The sequence below is a fragment of the Raphanus sativus genome, unplaced genomic scaffold (assembly GCF_000801105.2).
Source record: "Raphanus sativus cultivar WK10039 unplaced genomic scaffold, ASM80110v3 Scaffold2162, whole genome shotgun sequence".
NCBI lineage: Eukaryota > Viridiplantae > Streptophyta > Magnoliopsida > Brassicales > Brassicaceae > Raphanus > Raphanus sativus.
The window spans coordinates 1-16,667 of record NW_026617471.1 but is presented as its reverse complement, the minus strand read 5'-3'; the positions used below and the strand labels follow the sequence as shown (position 1 = coordinate 16,667).

The 16,667-nt window shown below is 38.5% G+C and overlaps 2 protein-coding genes and 1 long non-coding RNA gene across 6 annotated transcripts; all 3 read left to right on the top strand.

Annotated features, from left to right (window-relative positions):
- Window positions 1-405: 405 nt before the first annotated feature.
- Window positions 406-5,409, top strand: LOC130505305 (probable LRR receptor-like serine/threonine-protein kinase At1g29720). 3 transcript variants are annotated; one of them, XM_056999910.1, is made up of 22 exons: window positions 406-561; window positions 639-710; window positions 782-853; window positions 959-1,030; window positions 1,231-1,302; window positions 1,385-1,456; window positions 1,536-1,601; window positions 1,688-1,759; window positions 1,880-1,942; window positions 2,050-2,118; window positions 2,208-2,258; window positions 2,349-2,390; window positions 2,469-2,512; window positions 2,608-2,993; window positions 3,090-3,285; window positions 3,441-3,461; window positions 3,560-3,694; window positions 3,795-3,913; window positions 4,008-4,218; window positions 4,309-4,540; window positions 4,623-4,773; window positions 4,876-5,409. In XM_056999910.1, exons 1-22 carry the CDS (start codon window positions 428-430, stop codon window positions 5,272-5,274), a joined length of 2,751 nt encoding a protein of 916 aa, XP_056855890.1. In that variant the 5' UTR covers window positions 406-427; the 3' UTR covers window positions 5,275-5,409. The 3 variants fall into 3 exon arrangements, with proteins under 3 accessions (XP_056855890.1, XP_056855889.1, XP_056855891.1); XM_056999909.1 differs by having other exon boundaries at window positions 4,297-4,540; XM_056999911.1 differs by lacking the exon at window positions 3,441-3,461 and having other exon boundaries at window positions 4,297-4,540.
- A 348-nt stretch (window positions 5,410-5,757) lies between these two features.
- On the top strand, window positions 5,758-6,811 carry LOC130505308 (uncharacterized). The gene is made up of 4 exons (XR_008941623.1): window positions 5,758-6,176; window positions 6,279-6,324; window positions 6,629-6,700; window positions 6,790-6,811. It is a non-coding gene; the product is annotated as an uncharacterized LOC130505308 (long non-coding RNA).
- A 5,080-nt stretch (window positions 6,812-11,891) lies between these two features.
- LOC130505306 (probable LRR receptor-like serine/threonine-protein kinase At1g29720) lies at window positions 11,892-16,396 on the top strand. 2 transcript variants are annotated; one of them, XM_056999913.1, is made up of 19 exons: window positions 11,892-11,910; window positions 12,314-12,385; window positions 12,473-12,544; window positions 12,623-12,688; window positions 12,759-12,830; window positions 12,912-12,974; window positions 13,050-13,118; window positions 13,201-13,251; window positions 13,317-13,358; window positions 13,477-13,520; window positions 13,604-13,992; window positions 14,068-14,266; window positions 14,359-14,379; window positions 14,466-14,591; window positions 14,689-14,807; window positions 14,888-15,098; window positions 15,193-15,424; window positions 15,693-15,843; window positions 15,945-16,396. In XM_056999913.1, the coding sequence occupies exons 4-19, from the start codon at window positions 12,636-12,638 to the stop codon at window positions 16,281-16,283; spliced, it is 2,181 nt and encodes a 726-aa protein (XP_056855893.1). In that variant the 5' UTR covers window positions 11,892-11,910; window positions 12,314-12,385; window positions 12,473-12,544; window positions 12,623-12,635; the 3' UTR covers window positions 16,284-16,396. The 2 variants fall into 2 exon arrangements, with proteins under 2 accessions (XP_056855893.1, XP_056855892.1); XM_056999912.1 differs by lacking the exon at window positions 11,892-11,910 and adding an exon at window positions 12,037-12,060.
- The last annotated feature ends 271 nt before the right edge of the window (window positions 16,397-16,667 follow it).

The following is a 16,667-nucleotide window of genomic DNA, read 5'->3' as shown; positions in this document are numbered from 1 at the left end:
CAGTTGATCTTCTATGCTTTTTTCATAATTTTTCTTGATCAAAACCCAAACTCCCAAATCAAATCTTCATCTCTCTTCAAAATTAAACCTTATATTTAACACCCCCTATGGATAGGCAAATATTTAAGTTCTATACCTTTCAAATTTGGAAAAATTATATTTTAAAATCGTTTTAATCATATTTTGATGATTTTCGCGAAAATATGAAAAAATATACTTTTTAGATTTTTGAAATATTGTTATCAAATTCTATAAATCAAATAAAAAATATTCACATTTCCAGTTTAATTTTATGATTTTTCGTTTGAAATATAAAATTAAAAGAAAAAATGTGTCCTGTCAAGATTGACATATGAGATATAGGGGTAAATAAAGATTTGCCAAATAAGGATTTGCCTCCTCTGGTATCCGAATAAAAAGCCTAGATATGAAAAACTACATAGCGAGCAATAATAAAAGTTTCAAACGAGTTTATGCTCTTCTTGGCAGCGACTTATGCCAGAATGACCTTTCAGGCGAAATCCCAATGGAGTGGGCTTCATTGCCATACCTCACTTCCATGTTAGCTCCCTCTCTTTCTCTCTCTCTCTCTCCTGTGCTTGTCTTCATGATACGAGTAACCTTGAATTTTCTTGCAGCTCACTCTGTGCGAATCGTTTGTCTGGGCCTTTACCAACTTGGTTACAAAACTTCAAGAATCTGACATACCTGTACGTAACAAGTTGTTCCCCCCACCTATAGTTATCAGTTGGATTTTAAAGTAGTTTGATTAACTTTCCAGAGTGCTTGAAGCAAACCAGTTCTCTGGTCTTATTCCTGATGAGCTTGGTAACTTGACCAACCTAGAATCATTGTAAGATTATTTTGATCTTAAACTTGTTCAAAAAACACAAGAATATTTTGGTTTAATGGGGCAATAGACTGTAGTCTTGATCTTTTCAGAAACTGGGTTTTGCAGGTTCCTTGCGTCCAATCAATTTACAGGAAGCCTGCCTCCCACTCTGACTAGATTGGTGAACCTTAAGGGTTTGTAAGTTGTTACTGTAACTGGAAACTTAGGCATAAAGATTAGTGAAGTTCCTGATGACATGGAAACATTTTGCAGAGTTTTCAGGAATACATTATTTTATTGGATACTTAGTTTTGTCTCTTCATTATACTATTATAGTATATAAGATTAGTCCAGAAAAAAAAGTTTTAAACTAGTTTTTTTTTGTTCTCATTATGCAGTACTCTAAGTGACAATAACTTTAATGGCACCATCCCAGCATATATTGGCAACTGGTCTCGGCTTCGAAGGCTGTAAGCTTATCCTTCATTGCTAGTTTTGACTTCTCTGATCGTTTCTGTTTATGATCTAAACTGTGTCGGTTATGATCAACAGACATCTATATGCTAGTGGACTTAAAGGACCCATTCCTGAGGCGTTTTCCCGCCTCAAAAGTCTTACTGATCTGTAATTAACCACCTTCAATAGATTAGCGAAGGAAAAATGAAACAAGATTTGATGTTTTAAGCGATATATTCATATGCAGGAGTATTAGTGATGCAACTGGGATAACCTCCTTTCCAAATATATCCAGCAAAGGCATTAAAAAACTGTTTGTATTTGCCACTGATCTTTTTCTTCATCTTGAGGCTTGATTCTATTTGAAAATTTTCAAACGAAGTCTCTGTCCTGGTCCAGGATTTTGAGGAATGTGGGTTTGTCTGGTTCAGTTCCTTCCTACATATGGAATATGTCAGACCTATATCTTCTGTAAGTTCTATCTGTTCACAAAGTGAAAAAGACTTTACAAGATACTAATCATAACAAGCTAAATTACCCAGTTACGTCTGTATCAGATTTATGTATCTACTTTTTACACGTTTGCTGTAGTGATTTGTCCTTTAACAACTTGACTGGTGAGATTCATGAGATACAAAGAGCACCAGTTTATACGTAAGTACTACAATGAGAGATTGAATTAAGATGTTAAAAGGATGGAGACCTTTCAATGCACCACAGTACTATAATCAAGGTTGTTTCGTTTTGACATGTTCTTTCAGTTATTTGACTAGAAATAGGCTTTTTGGAGAAGCGGGATCTGGTGTTTATATCAATAGCGAATCTAATATGTACGTTTAGCATCTCCCTTGTCAATATGATTTGAGATAGTTTCTCGTCCTGTAGACTAATAGTTTTGCTCGTTTTCCATTTTGGTCAGTGATCTCTCTTACAACAATTTCTCTTGGTCGTCTAACTGTCAGGAGAAGAGGTACCAACTTGAAAAGATTCTCACAGTGATCTCTCTTACAATTAATTTTCTCATTGTGAAGTTTATGTTTTGCACTTTCAATTGAATCAGTAACATTAATACATACCGGAGCTCATATTTAAAGAACACATTGTAAGCACACTTTCTTGTTTATCTTTCAACAATCAAGCAATACAAATGGTTTTTGTATGCTGATGAGAGGGCTAACAGAACTGGGCTTCTTCCATGTGCTCGCTTAATCAACTGCACGAGCTGTAAGTACATAATAACCCGTCTTAGCTTATCTCTAATTCTGCTGTTTTCTTTCTGACCATACTAGTTCTCTATTTCTATATTGTTATGGTTGTAGATCAGCGAACACTACATATAAATTGTGGCGGAGAAAAAATAGTTATAAAAAATTCTTCTCATAAAATCACATATCAAGCTGATAACAGCGTCACCAAAGCCGTAAACAATCAGCACTTTGAGAACTGGGGAGTCAGTAACACAGGCAAATTTTTCTCTGATTATAATGGTGGGGATGATTTGTACATCATTAAAACCAGTTTAACACCACCTGGGGATTCTTCTGATCTTTATAAGACGGCACGTAGATCTGCTCTCTCAGTTATTTATTATGCATTTTGCTTGGAAAATGGACCCTACAATGTGAAACTCCATTTTATGGAGATTCAGTTTTCAGACAAAGACTACACACGTCTAGGTAGGCGCATATTTGACGTCTATGTTCAGGTAAAGAGTCACTGTTTATTGAATAGTGTCTTATTTAATCATGCATAGAATATTGAAATTTATTTTTGTCTTAGTTATTTTTCTCTCCCATGTTAGGGAAAACTATTTTGGAGGGATTTTAACATCAAAGAGGTGGCTAATGGGACTCTCAAGCCTGTTGTCAAAGAAGTGAAAGCCGTTGTGACCAATCATATGCTAGAGATTCGGTTGTATTGGGCAGGGAAGGGGACAACTCTCATTCCCAGAAGAGGAGATTGTGGTCCTCTTATCTCGGCTATCTCCTTGTGTCACAGTATGTATCCTTCTCCTCTGTTTGTTGAACTCCAGGTTATTTGACTATTTCAACTCTCTCCTGCAGAAGCTGGTCTCCTTATCTTTTCTTTTGTGTGGCTTTCTTCACTTCGAGTTGTTTCACTCGCTTCATATATTCATCTCTTAAAATTTCAGGTCTGGAGCCACGGTGTGGAGGTCCATAGAAAAAGACAATCTACTTTGTTAAAGATATCTTTCTGCAGTATATAGGATGTATCTTTTATATATTTAGACATTTAGTGTCTCATTTGCAGCGGAGTTAACAAAACATCACCCAAATTATCCACTAATTTCCGGGGTAGCGGGGGCCTTGGTCGCCGTAACTCTCTTAGCTTTTGGACTCTATGCTCACAAAAAAAGCAGAGGAGACAAGAGCAAGAGAGAAAGAGGTACCAGAGTTTACAAAGTATATGAATCCATTTCTAGTATGTATATGCTCACATGCATTGCTAATACTAATGATTTTCTGTTTGGAACCTGACCACGTAGAACTGAGATCACAGGGTCTGCAAACTGTTTGCTTTACATGGAGGCAACTGCAAGCTGCAACAAACAATTTTGATCAAACCAACAAACTTGGAGAAGGAGGTTTTGGATCTGTATTCAAAGTATATATAAAAACACATGCCAAGTTCTTCTCAATCATATTCAAAGATATTTTGCTGTTTCATGTTTTTTTATATGGCTGAAACTTTAATGCAGGGAGAGCTGTTAGATGGAACTATCATAGCAGTGAAGCAGCTTTCTTCCAAGTCATGCCAAGGAAACCGTGAGTTTGTGAATGAGATAGGTATGATCTCAGGTCTGAATCATCCAAACCTTGTAAAGCTTTATGGATGCTGTGTCGAAAAAGATCAACTTCTGCTCGTGTATGAGTACATGGAAAACAACTCCCTTGCTGTTTCTCTTTCTGGTAATACATCAAAAGGCATTCAGCTTTCCTTTAATTCCGGTGTACATATCTCTATATATGTCATCACATGTCAAGTAGTATCATTTCCAGGAAAGAGCTCAACGAAGTTAGAATGGCCAATGAGACAGAAAATCTGTGTGGGAATCGCAAGAGGGCTTGCATTTCTCCACGAAGGATCTGCAGTCAGGATGGTTCACCGTGACATAAAAACCACAAATGTGCTTCTAGACGCTGACCTGAATGCAAAGATATCTGACTTCGGTTTGGCCAGGCTCCACGAAGAAGAACACAGTCATATTAGCACCAAGATTGCAGGAACCATGTAAGTAGTATATTATAAAACAAAAACTTCACAGTGTGTCCAAAGAAATATAGCTCAAGTCTTGGCTCTTGTTACAATGCAGCGGATACATGGCTCCAGAGTATGCATTATGGGGTCAACTAACAGAGAAAGCAGACGTGTATAGCTTTGGGGTTGTGGCCATGGAGATTGTTAGTGGCAAGAATAATACTAAACACAAGGGAAGTGTTGAACACGTCTCCCTTATCAATTGGGTAACTGGGGAGATTGTTTTTCATTTGATACAACCATTCATACTGTTAAATATGTGTATGCTTGCGTTATACGTTTACTTATACTACTTGTCTGAATCTCAGGCATTGACGCTGCAGCAGTCAGGGGACATAATGGATATTGTAGATCCAGTTCTTGAAGGTGACTTCAACAGCAAGGAAGTAGTAAGGATGATCAAAGTTTCTCTGGTTTGCACACATTCATCTCCTTCTTTAAGGCCTACGATGTCAGAAGCTGTACAAATGCTCGAAGGCGAGATTGAAGTAACACAAGTTATGTCAGATCATGGTTTATATGGACATAACTGGAGCATCTCAAAGATGAGGGACGCTGATACACATGGAAGCTCGAGCACATCTGGTGTGACCGATCAAACAGCATCGACAATGAAGTCCTCTGTTTCCGGTAGTGATCTCTACCCATTGTACCCCGAATCTGTGATTCTAAACTCCACAGTGGAACTACCTTCCTCGTCGGTGTGATATCAAAAGATGTGCACGAGTCCTTATATCTCTTAAGCCCTGTGAAGTAGTCTTATAGTTAGCTTACTAAATAGTCATATCATTAAATCTGTGTGAAATCTTATTACTAAGTTAATTTACATTGATCGAAAACCACATCTCTATAAATGTTTGTCAAACTCGAAGTATATATTATATATAGTGGTTGTTGAATATAACTCTCTTTCCTAAAACTTTCCTAACGCTACACAAAATTGAAAATCTTTTACTTTCTTCCTTTTTATATAAGAACCTTCATAATATTTTCTAAAAGATACTTTTGGAGCTATAACACACATAAAAGGGATAAAAGAAATGGGTCATTCATGAACCTATACCTGTTCATCGCTGCCAACTTGTACAATAATTCATATATTAATAATTAGCTTTGGTCTTATATGTATCGCGACTTTCTACTAGCGACGACCAAGAAGACCTATATAAGTAGATAATAATATCCTTTCACTGTTACACTTATTTAGTTAAACAAGTCCACAAATTTTGAATCGATAATGTGGACTGTCTCCTCGGCTCTCGTTCTGTTCTTCACCATCATCACAAGCTTCTTCTCCACTCTAACAACATCCGCTTCACCAGCTCTCCATCCAGATGAATGTACTCAATGAAAATCTTGGTCCTTATAATATCAAAGGTCAGTATCCATAACTTTTTTCGTATATAATTTCTATAATTTTTGCAGTGAAAGCGCTTGGGGAGATAGCTTCTACACTTGGAATCAAGAGACTGAACCTAAGTGATGGAGATCCTTGTCTTTTAAAAACTCTAAAAATTGGTCTTGTTTCTAATTCGGATTCGGATATGGAAAATATCGTTGCTTGTGATTGTAGTTTCAACAACAACATGACATGTCATATTATAGAACTGTGAGTGTGAATCTCTTATCTTCAATTATCAAATCTTTATTTTCTGATGATCTTTATTTTTTTTGAGAAATCACAGAAAACTCAAGTCCTTAAGTCTTTCAGGGAAACTCCCGCCTGAGTTGGCCAAACTTCAGCATCTCCAGAAGATGTGAGTTTGGAATTTATGATTAGTTGTTTGTTTAGCAAACCTTGGTTCATAATCTATTTAGTCATTTGTGATTGCAACAAAAGTGATTTCGTTGATAAATAAAATTAAAATCTATTAAATTTTTATCATTCATATGATACCACATTACAAAAGTACAAGCTCTTACCTAGTATCCATAATGGCTTTTAAGTTAACCGGAAATATGAGGATTCATTCAAAACAGAATAAACAGAGATTCGAACTTCTTTAGTCTGGGAATCTCCCATGTTCACATTGTATAGTGAGTTTCTGCTCTTTCTTGCAGAAACTTGTGCCGAAACTACCTTTCTGGCTCAATCCCAATGGAGTGGGCTTCATTGCCAAACCTCACTTACATGTCAGCTCTCTCTTTCTATCTCCCCCCCCCCCCCCTTTGTAAACTTGTAATCTTCATTATCTGGTAGGTAATTTTTGGCTTTCTTGCAGGTCGTTCTGCGCGAATCGTTTGTCTGGGCCATTACCACCTGGTTTACAAAACTTCAAGAGTCTACAATTCCTGTACGTCTCATACCTGTAGCCTCTAGGGGTATGCCTTCTAATCACTAGTCTAATATTTACTTTATTGTAATGAATTTTTCAGAGGGGTTGAAGCCAACCAGTTCTCTGGTCCTATTCCTGATGAGCTTGGTAACATGATCAACCTAACAGGATTGTATGATTCTCTTTGCATCTTAACTATCTTCCAAAAAAAAAACAAGAATCATTGCTTCTATTGAAATAGTTTAAGCATTTAGATATAATCTCTTCTTAAAACTGGGTTTGGCAGGGAACTTGCGTCCAATCATTTTACAGGAAGCCTTCCTAGCTCTGTAAATAACTCAACAACGTGATCTTATTCATGTATGTACTCTAGTATATATACAACTCTATAGTCCTTATCTCATGGACTTTATGATTATCTATACATAACTCATATATATCTTCTAATATATATCTCTAATATATCATCTTTATCCAATACTCCCCCTCAATTTGGGAAGATGGAAGTTCCTAACACCCATTTTGAACAACAGCTTCTCAAATTGAACTCGACCAAGCGCCTTGGTTAAAACATCAGCTATCTGCTCCGTTGTCTTGACATGAACCGTCGAAATCAGTCCAGCCTTTATAGCATCTCTTGTTTGGTGACAGTCAGATTCCACATGTTTGGTCCTCTCATGAAAAACTGGATTGGTTGCTATGTAAATGGCTGATTTACTATCACAGAACAGCCTCACAGGGTCTTTTATTGGCGCCCCCAAGTCATGTAGCAACCGCTTCAACCACTTGATCTCTCTTGTAGCTTCTGCCATCGACCTATACTCCGCTTCAGCCGACGAGTGAGAGACAACATCTTGCTTCTGAGTTCTCCATGATATAGGTGAGTCTCCCACCATTGCAACATATGCGCTCAACGACCGTCTAGAAGATGGACAGGAAGACCAATCTGAATCACAGTAAACCGAAAGTCGAAGATCAGAACTCGAGCTTAACAGAATTCCCTGTCCAACCGTACCCTTTAGATACCGAACCACACGCAGAGCCGCATCCCAGTGAGCTTCCCTTGGCTTCTGCATAAACTGAGCTAGAACATGAACAGAATAAGATATGTCTGGTCGTGTGATCGACAAGTATATCAGTCTTCCTACTAATCTTCTGTACTTCTGTGACTGTATAATGAACGGACTTGCGTCTCTCCCAAGCTTGTGTTGTTGTTCCATGGGTGTAGCACTCGGTTTTGCTCCAAGCAGTCCGACCTCTGTAATCAAATCCAACGTATACTTTCTCTGAGTAATCATAAAACCTTCATCTCCTCTCCCAACTTCAATACCCAAAAAATACTTGAGCTTTCCAAGGTCTTTCATGTGAAAGCATCTCCCTAAATACTCCTTAAACCGTAGTAAAGAATCCAAATCATTTCCGCACACCAGTAGATCATCCACATAAATTAAAACTCTGATCTCAACGTTACCACTCGTGAACATAAACAATGAGTAATCTTCATATGAATGGTTGAAACCGACTGTTGTTAAAGCTTCACTTAACTTTGCATACCAACACCTAGGAGCTTGTTTCAAACCATAAACGGCCTTGTGAAGCCGACACACTTTCTTTGGATCTGAGTGACCAAAGCCTGGTGGCAACTTCATGTACACCTCCTCCTGGAGATCACCGTGTAAAAACGCGTTTTGTACGTCCATTTGATGAACGATCCACCCTTTGCCCGCTATCACACGCAATAGACTCCTGATAGTTGTCATTTTTGCTACCGGGGCAAACGTCTCCGTAAAGTCTACTCCCTCTACTTGCCTGTTACCAAGCACCACCAGTCTAGATTTACGCCTCTTTATCTTACCATCTGCTCCATACTTGTTCTTATACAACCACATATTTCCGATAGCTTCTTTGCCTGGCGGGAGATCCACAACACTAAATGTTTTGTTCTCTTCAAATGCAACAATCTCATCCTTCATCGAGTCTCGCCAAACTTTGTGTTGCATAGCTTCCTTGAAGCTTTTAGGTTCAGTCTCACTTACAATGGCCGCCAAAAATGCCTTATGTGATTCTGAAAAATTTTCATCAGAGATATAATTTACTAAAGGATATGGAGTTGCAGCCGTACCTGAGACCATCGTTGAAGACTCTGAATCGGAGCTGGTGAGATTGTGATGGGGGTTTTCAAGACAAGACGCACTGTAACTGATATAGTCACGTAACTTCACTGATGGTATCTTCTCTCTCAAGCCTCTGCCTAGCTCTGTTTCTTGTGTCTGTACAACTGTGTCATCCTCAACAGTTGGTTTAATACTAGTAACTCCACTACCAGACGCCTTCTCATTATCTATCCCTTCTTCAACCGTATGTTTTTCTGGAACATTTTTCTCCACCAACGATGAAACAGTCTTTTCTGACTCTGTTCTCACCTCTGTTTTCTCTGCTCCAGACTTTTCTTTTTGAACCTCTGTAGCTTCTGATACACTCTTAGTCGTCTCAGTAATCCCTTTTTCAGGTATAACAGGGTCACTCCCCCTGTCTTCAGTATCTGAGACAGTGGATATTACCCAATCATCATCCGGTCCCCCAGTCAACTTAGGTTCATCCACATGAGCTACGGTTTCTTCTTGAAACGGGAACACATCCTCTTTAAAAACGACATCCCTTGACACCAGGAACTCATTTGTCTCTGTATCATAAACTCTCCAACCCTTTTTCCCGAAAGGATATCCTACAAATATGCATCTTCTACTCCTAGGACCGAACTTATCTCTGCTTCTGTCCTTTCGATGCGCATAACACAAGGAACCAAAGACACGAAGTGAGCTGTAGTGTGGTTTCTTTCCAAACAAGACTTCATACGGTGACTTCCCTTGTAATATCTTGGACGGAGTCATGTTAATGACATGAGTGGCAGATGATATCGCCTCTCCCCAAAACTTCACCGGCAAATTTGCTTGAAATAACATAGCTCTTGCCACATTTAAAATATGTCTATGCTTCCTCTCTACTCTGCCATTCTGTTGTGGCGTGTACACACATGTTGTTTGATGAACTATCCCATTGTCCATAAAAAATTTGCTTAAGCTCAAAAACTCTAAGCCATTATCACTTCGAACCGTTTGTACGCTCTTGTCGAACTGCTTCTCTGTGTACTTACAAAATCTCTCCAATACTCTTCTCACTTCTGACTTTGCGATCATCAAATAAGTCCAAACCGCCCGTGAGTGATCGTCTACTATAGTTAAAAAATATGCAGCACCAGATGAGGATGGAACTCGATAAGGGCCCCATATATCAACGTGAATTAACTCAAAACACTTCGTAGTTTTATTGCAACTTTCATAAAACACATCTCTAGTTTGTTTTGCTCTGAAACAAATGTCACAAAAACTTGAGCAAACATTATTCTCAACACCAGAACTCTTAGGAAAAACTGAAAAAGCCGGGTGTCCAAGTCTCCGATGCCACAACAAACGATCAAAACTGCTCTCTGCCTTGTTTCCTCTCGCCATTGAGACATCTTTGAAGTAGTACACCCCATCACGTTCCTCACCTGCTCCAATCAGTGTCTTCGAAGAACGGTCCTGCAGCAAACATATCGCATCAGTAAATAAAGCAAAACAGTTCATATGTTTCAGCAATTTAGACACCGATATCAATGAACAATCCAGGTTTGGAACATAAAGAACATCCTTGAGTGATATAGTATCACTCAACACAAGGTCACCCTTCCGTGTTGATGTTGTCGTTCCTCCATCTGCAAAGCCTACTAAACAAGGCACTGTTTCTCGTATATTCACAAGCTGAGAAATTTCCCCAGTCATGTGATGCGACGCTCCTGTGTCGATTATTACATCACCAAGTGATTTACCTGAGAGTTTCTCATTACCGCCTCCAGACTTCCCTTCCTGAATGATCTGAGTTATCTTATTCCACTGCTCAGGCGTGAGATCATTGCCTGCACCATAAGAACTACTCGCTGTCGCAACATTAGCTGCTCCACGCCCACTGCCTCTGCCATAACCACCTCGTCCAGTACCTCTACTTGCACCGCGACCATCACCTCGTCCTCTTTGTTTGTCAGTGATCCACTCCGGATAACCCACTAACTGCCAACAAGAATTCTTCTCATGACCTGGTTTGCCACAATGATAACAGGTTCTGTCTTTTCCTCTGTTTCCTTCTCCTCTCACGTTACCTCCACTTCCAGTGAGTTCACGATTCTCACTTTGAGGAGATGTCTCTTTCTTAGCCACGAAACCAATGGCTTCTTGACCTCCTTCTCTGCCTTTAGACGAATTGATCCTCGCCTCTTCTCTGATCACCTTCGCGTATACCTTGCCAAGATCTGGCAACTCGTCAGCTTCTATGATAGCTGTAACCACGTTCCCAAACTTTGAGTCATCTAGTCCCATTATAAACTGATGAACTCTCTCATCTTCACGCTCCTTCTCATAAGTCGTTGCAGCTGAACATGTACAAGCCGGTGGTGGCTTATATGTCTGCAACTCTTCCCACATAACCGCCATGCGACCATAATAATCAATTACAGCCTGTCCGTTTTGTCGACATGAAGCCAACTGCTCCATCAGCTGATGCACACGCACCTTGTTACCAACATCAAATCTCTTTTTGAGATTATCCCACAGTTTGTGAGCCTCAGTGATAAAGGTCACCGTTGATCTCACTCTTGGCTCGATTGAAGATCTTATCCAACCAACAATCATGGAGTTTACGCTCAGCCATGCTTCCAACTCCTTGCTATCCTCTTTCGGCTTTGCCAAACTTCCATCAATAAAACCAACTTTCTTCTTTGCCCTCAAAGCATTCAACATCTCCATAGCCCACTCGTTGTAGTTATCTCCCTTTAGCTGCACCGATGTGATCAACGCACCCGGGTTGTCGGAAGAAAACAGTGTGTATGGAGAAACCAAAGAAACCTCACTCGACTTAGCCACAACTTGTTTATCATCATCGCCCATGTTGACGAACTAAGCTTGACCTAATTTATTTGTTTTAGATCTAAGCTCTGATACCATGTAAATAACTCAACAACGTGATCTTATTCATGTATGTACTCTAGTATATATACAACTCTATAGTCCTTATCTCATGGACTTTATGATTATCTATACATAACTCATATATATCTTCTAATATATATCTCTAATATATCATCTTTATCCAATAACTTGCTAGACTGGTAAATCTTGATAAATTGTAAGTTATTGCTCAACTTAGCAACTAGAGTTTTCAAAAAGCGTTGTTTGCCTTTTTAGTGGGAAAAGCTCTTCTTTATTTATGCTTGAATGTGAGTAAATTTGTGAATCTCCTCAGGGGTGCATTAGGTTTGCAAAAAATGTTCTTATATTGGCACCTAGCTTGAATTGTAACCTCTTGGTTATAGCTTTGCTTTGAGAATTTTTCCTTGACCCGCAAGGAAGTAAACTAGCTTTTTGTCTACACTATGCAGTAGGATAAGTGAAAATAACTTCAGTGGCACCATCCCAGAATATATTGGCAACTGGTCTCGGCTTCAAAGACTGTAAGCATTTTCATCATCACTAACTGTAATTTCTTTTACAGTGTGTATGTTTAATATCATCTAAGTTTGGTCGAATATGATCTGCAGAGATTTACAAGCAAGTGGACTGACAGGACCTTTTCCTGACGCAGTGGCCCGCCTAGAAAATCTAACTTACCTGTAATTAACTACCTCAGACTAATTGATCAGCAAATGACCACTGAAATGAATATACTGACTTCTAATATTCATTTTCAGGTTTATTAGTGATATGACCGGGATAAACTCCTTTCCTAATATATCTAGCCAAACCATCAAAGACCTGTATGTGTATTTTCAATGAAGCATGATTGTATTTGAGGATATCAAACTAAAAACTCCGTCCCTGTTTCAGGATGTTGAGGAATGTGAGTATGTCTGGTCAAATTCCTTCTTACATCTGGAGTAAACCGGACTTGAGATCTCTGTAAGTTTGTTGTGGTGAAATCTGGAAAAGACTTATGCAGAATTACTCAAAGATATTCATACCTTATGTTGTTTGCTGCAGTGATTTATCATTTAACAAGTTGACGGGTGAAGTTCTGGGAATAAACTTAGCTCCAAAATTTACGTAAGACGCATATAATGTTAAGATATATAACAAAGAACCACACACGGATGATTTATAGTTTGATGTGTGTTACAGCTACTTGACTGGCAATATGCTTTCCGGGGAAATTAAATCTGGTGTTTACCTCAACAGCAGGTCAAATATGTACGTTTTAGCCTTTCCCTTGTCTGTATGGCTTGAGAAATATTTCGTCATGTAAACTAATCTTCTAGTTGGTTTTATACAGTGATCTATCTTATAACAATTTCTCATGGCCGTCTAGCTGCCAAGAAAGGAGGTACATACATACACATATTTGTTGATAAAATACTCATATTGAAGTCTCAATTTGTATTGGATCAGTAACATTAATACATACCAGAGCTCATCCTTAAAGAACACTTTGTAAGTTCACTCTTCTGCGTTATCTTCTGCAACAAGAATGCCTAAAACTTAGTAGAAATCTTTTGCAAGTTTTCTTCTGATCAGATGCCTAAATACTATGATCATTTTTTTCATACAGAACTGGTCTTCTTCCATGCGCTGGTCCAATCACTTGCAAGCACTGTAAGCACATACTGAGAATTTGACCCACTCACTTTTGTTAATTCAATTTTTCTATTGATGGTGATAATCGTTGTTGATTGTAGATAAGCGATCACTACATATAAACTGTGGTGGGGAAACTGTGACTGTTACAAACTCTAGTGGTAAAATCACTTATCAAGCTGATAACAGTGATAAGGTCAAAGCCGCTACAAATGAGTACTTCAAGAACTGGGGAATTAGTAACACTGGTGACTTTATGGATGATAGTAGTGATGAAGATACATACATCATTTCAACTAGTTCGACACTACCTGGAGATTCTCCTGATCTTTATAAGACTGCACGTCGATCTGCTCTCTCTCTTGTTTATTACGCGTTTTGCTTGGAAAATGGAGAATATAATTTGAAACTCCATTTTATGGAGATTCAGTTTTCAGATCAAGAACTATATAGTCGTCTAGGTAGACGCATATTTGATGTCTATGTTCAGGTATAGCATCATTGTTTACTAAGTTCCTTAGAAGATTGAAGTTCATTTTCTTTTGTCATTTTTCTTTTCTTATAGGGAAAATTGTTCTTGAGGGATTTTAACATCAGAAAGGAGGCTAATGGGACTCTGAAGTCTATTGTGAAAGAACTGAAAGCTGTTAATGTGACTGATCATAAGTTAGAGATTTGGTTGTATTGGGCGGGTAAAGGCACAACACTCATCCCCAAAAGAGGAAACTATGGTCCTCTTATCTCTGCTATCTCCTTGTGTCACAGTAAGTAACACTCCTCTGCTTGAAAAAAACTTAAGAATATTCTTGTTACTCCTTGTTACCTATAAATAAATATTCATGTTTAAAAATTTCAGGCATGGAGCAACATTGTGGAGGTCTCAAAAGATAAATAAATACTCTGTTACAAATTTTTTTCTCTAGATGGGTGTATATATTAACACTTTTAGGGTCTCATTTGCAGTGGAAAAAACCAAACATCACATCAGTTATGCACTAATTTTTGGGATAACGGGTCCCTTGATAGCAATTATTCTCTTGGCTTTGGGATTCTATGCTCAGAGAAAATGCAGACGGGACAAGAAAAGAGGTATCAAAGCTCACAAAGAATATGAATCCGTTACTCATATTTTCTCATAGTATTATTACTGATGATTTTCTACTTGGCACCTGATCACATTATATAGACCTGAGAGCACAGGGTCTGCAAACTGTTTGCTTTACATGGAGGCAACTGCAAGCTGCAACAAACAATTTTGATGAAGCCAACAAACTTGGAGAAGGAGGTTTCGGATCCGTATTCAAAGTATACTAAAAAAACAGATACAAGTTCTTCTCAAGTACGGCTACTTTCTTTTGGTTTCTGATATGAGAAGCATAATGCAGGGAGAGCTATCAGATGGAACTATCATAGCAGTGAAGAAGCTTTCTTCCAAGTCATGCCAAGGAAACCGTGAGTTTGTGAATGAGATAGGAATGATCTCTGGTCTGAATCATCCAAACCTTGTCAAGCTTTACGGATGCTGTGTCGAAAAGGATCAACTGCTGCTCGTGTATGAGTACATGGAGAACAACTCCCTTGCTCTTGCTTTGTCTGGTAAATCAAAGTCATTCATATTTTTCTTTACGTTTTGAGTTTATTCCAACTGGACATATCATGTAAAGCAACATCATGTCTCTTCCATTTCCAGGAAATAGCTCCTTGAAACTGGACTGGGCAGCAAGAAAGAAAATATGTATGGGAACCGCAAGAGGGCTTGATTTTCTCCATGAAGGAGCTGCGATCAGAATGATTCACCGTGACATAAAGACTCCCAATGTGCTTCTAGATGCCGACCTTAATGCAAAGATATCTGACTTTGGATTGGCTAGGCTCCATGAAGAAGAACACACTCACATTAGCACAAAAGTTGCAGGAACCATGTAAGTAGTATTGTATAAACACACCATGGCAAAAAACAATTATGTAGTTTTCATAATATGTCTGAAAACATGAAAATTCATCTTTATGAAACAGATATAGTATAACAGTCTGTTTACAGTACTACTTACAATACTACCATGGCAAAAAAAATTAATGTAGTTTTTTAATATGTCTGAAAACATAAAAATTCATCTTTGTGAAACGGATATAGTATATAACAGTCTGTTTGCAAGGTCTGAAGATGACTTCATTTCTCTTATGGTGTAGCGGATATATGGCTCCAGAATATGCTTTAATGGGTCATTTGACCGAAAAAGCAGATGTGTACAGCTTTGGGGTTGTGGCAATGGAGATTGTTAGTGGGAAAAGTAATACAACACAAAAGGGAAGCGATGACAACGCCCCACTTATTAAATGGGTACCATGGAGCTTTCTGCTCTCTCTTTTGCCTTTTTATTGTTCTCAGTTCTATAGTTTAACCTATGACTCTTTTGACAATTAAGTTTATATCTATCTCAGGCCATGACACTGCAACAAAAAGGGGACATAATAGAGATAGTAGATCCGAAGCTCGAAGGTAAGTTCAACAGCCTAGAAGCAGAGAGGATGATCAGAGTTGGTCTTGTTTGCACAAACGCAACTCCCTCGTTACGGCCTTTGATGTCAGAGGCAGTGAAAATGCTGGAGGGAGAGATGGAAATACCACAGATTATGTCAGGTCCTGCCGTATACGGACATGATTTGAACTTTTCAAAGCTGATGGAGATGCAAGAGTCAACCTCGATGTCTGGTTATGGACTGTCCCCATTTAATCAAGGATCAGCCACCTCAAACTCCACAGCAGAGTTTTTTTCCTAGTCATTGTAATATCAAAGGTTTAATTGCGAGAAAGCAGACGTGTATAGTATAGAAGTGGTGTGTTATACATATACAATGAGAATGTACAAGTATATATACAGAGTACGCAGAGAGATCTAGGTCTAGGTACTAATAGAACATTCCATAAGTGTATGACACAGAAGATACTAGAGAGATATCTTCGGGATACTAATGTATCCTTGACATATAGCTTCGGGGTTGTGGCAATGTAAATTGTTGACAGCAAAGAAGCAGTAAGGATGATCAAAGTTGCTCTCGCTTGCACAATCTCATCTCCATCCTTAAGACCAACCATGTCAGAAGCTGTACAAATGCTCGAAGGAGATATTGAAGTAACACAAGTTATGTCAGATCATGGTTTAT

What these genes read in the sequence shown, in the direction of transcription:
- LOC130505305 (XM_056999909.1), top strand. Translation starts at nt 428, where the DNA reads ATGAAAAACTACATAGCGAGCAATAATAAAAGTTTCAAACGAGTTTAT. An exon ending in TTGACCAACCTAGAATCATT is followed by an intron (nt 854 to 958) that starts GTAAGATTATTT and finishes TGGGTTTTGCAG; the next exon opens with GTTCCTTGCGTCCAATCAAT. An exon ending in TTGGTGAACCTTAAGGGTTT is followed by an intron (nt 1,031 to 1,230) that starts GTAAGTTGTTAC and finishes CTCATTATGCAG; the next exon opens with TACTCTAAGTGACAATAACT.
- LOC130505306 (XM_056999913.1), top strand. Translation starts at nt 12,636, where the DNA reads ATGACCGGGATAAACTCCTTTCCTAATATATCTAGCCAAACCATCAAA. An exon ending in TGCTATCTCCTTGTGTCACA is followed by an intron (nt 14,267 to 14,358) that starts GTAAGTAACACT and finishes TAAAAATTTCAG; the next exon opens with GCATGGAGCAACATTGTGGA. An exon ending in CAGACGGGACAAGAAAAGAG is followed by an intron (nt 14,592 to 14,688) that starts GTATCAAAGCTC and finishes CACATTATATAG; the next exon opens with ACCTGAGAGCACAGGGTCTG.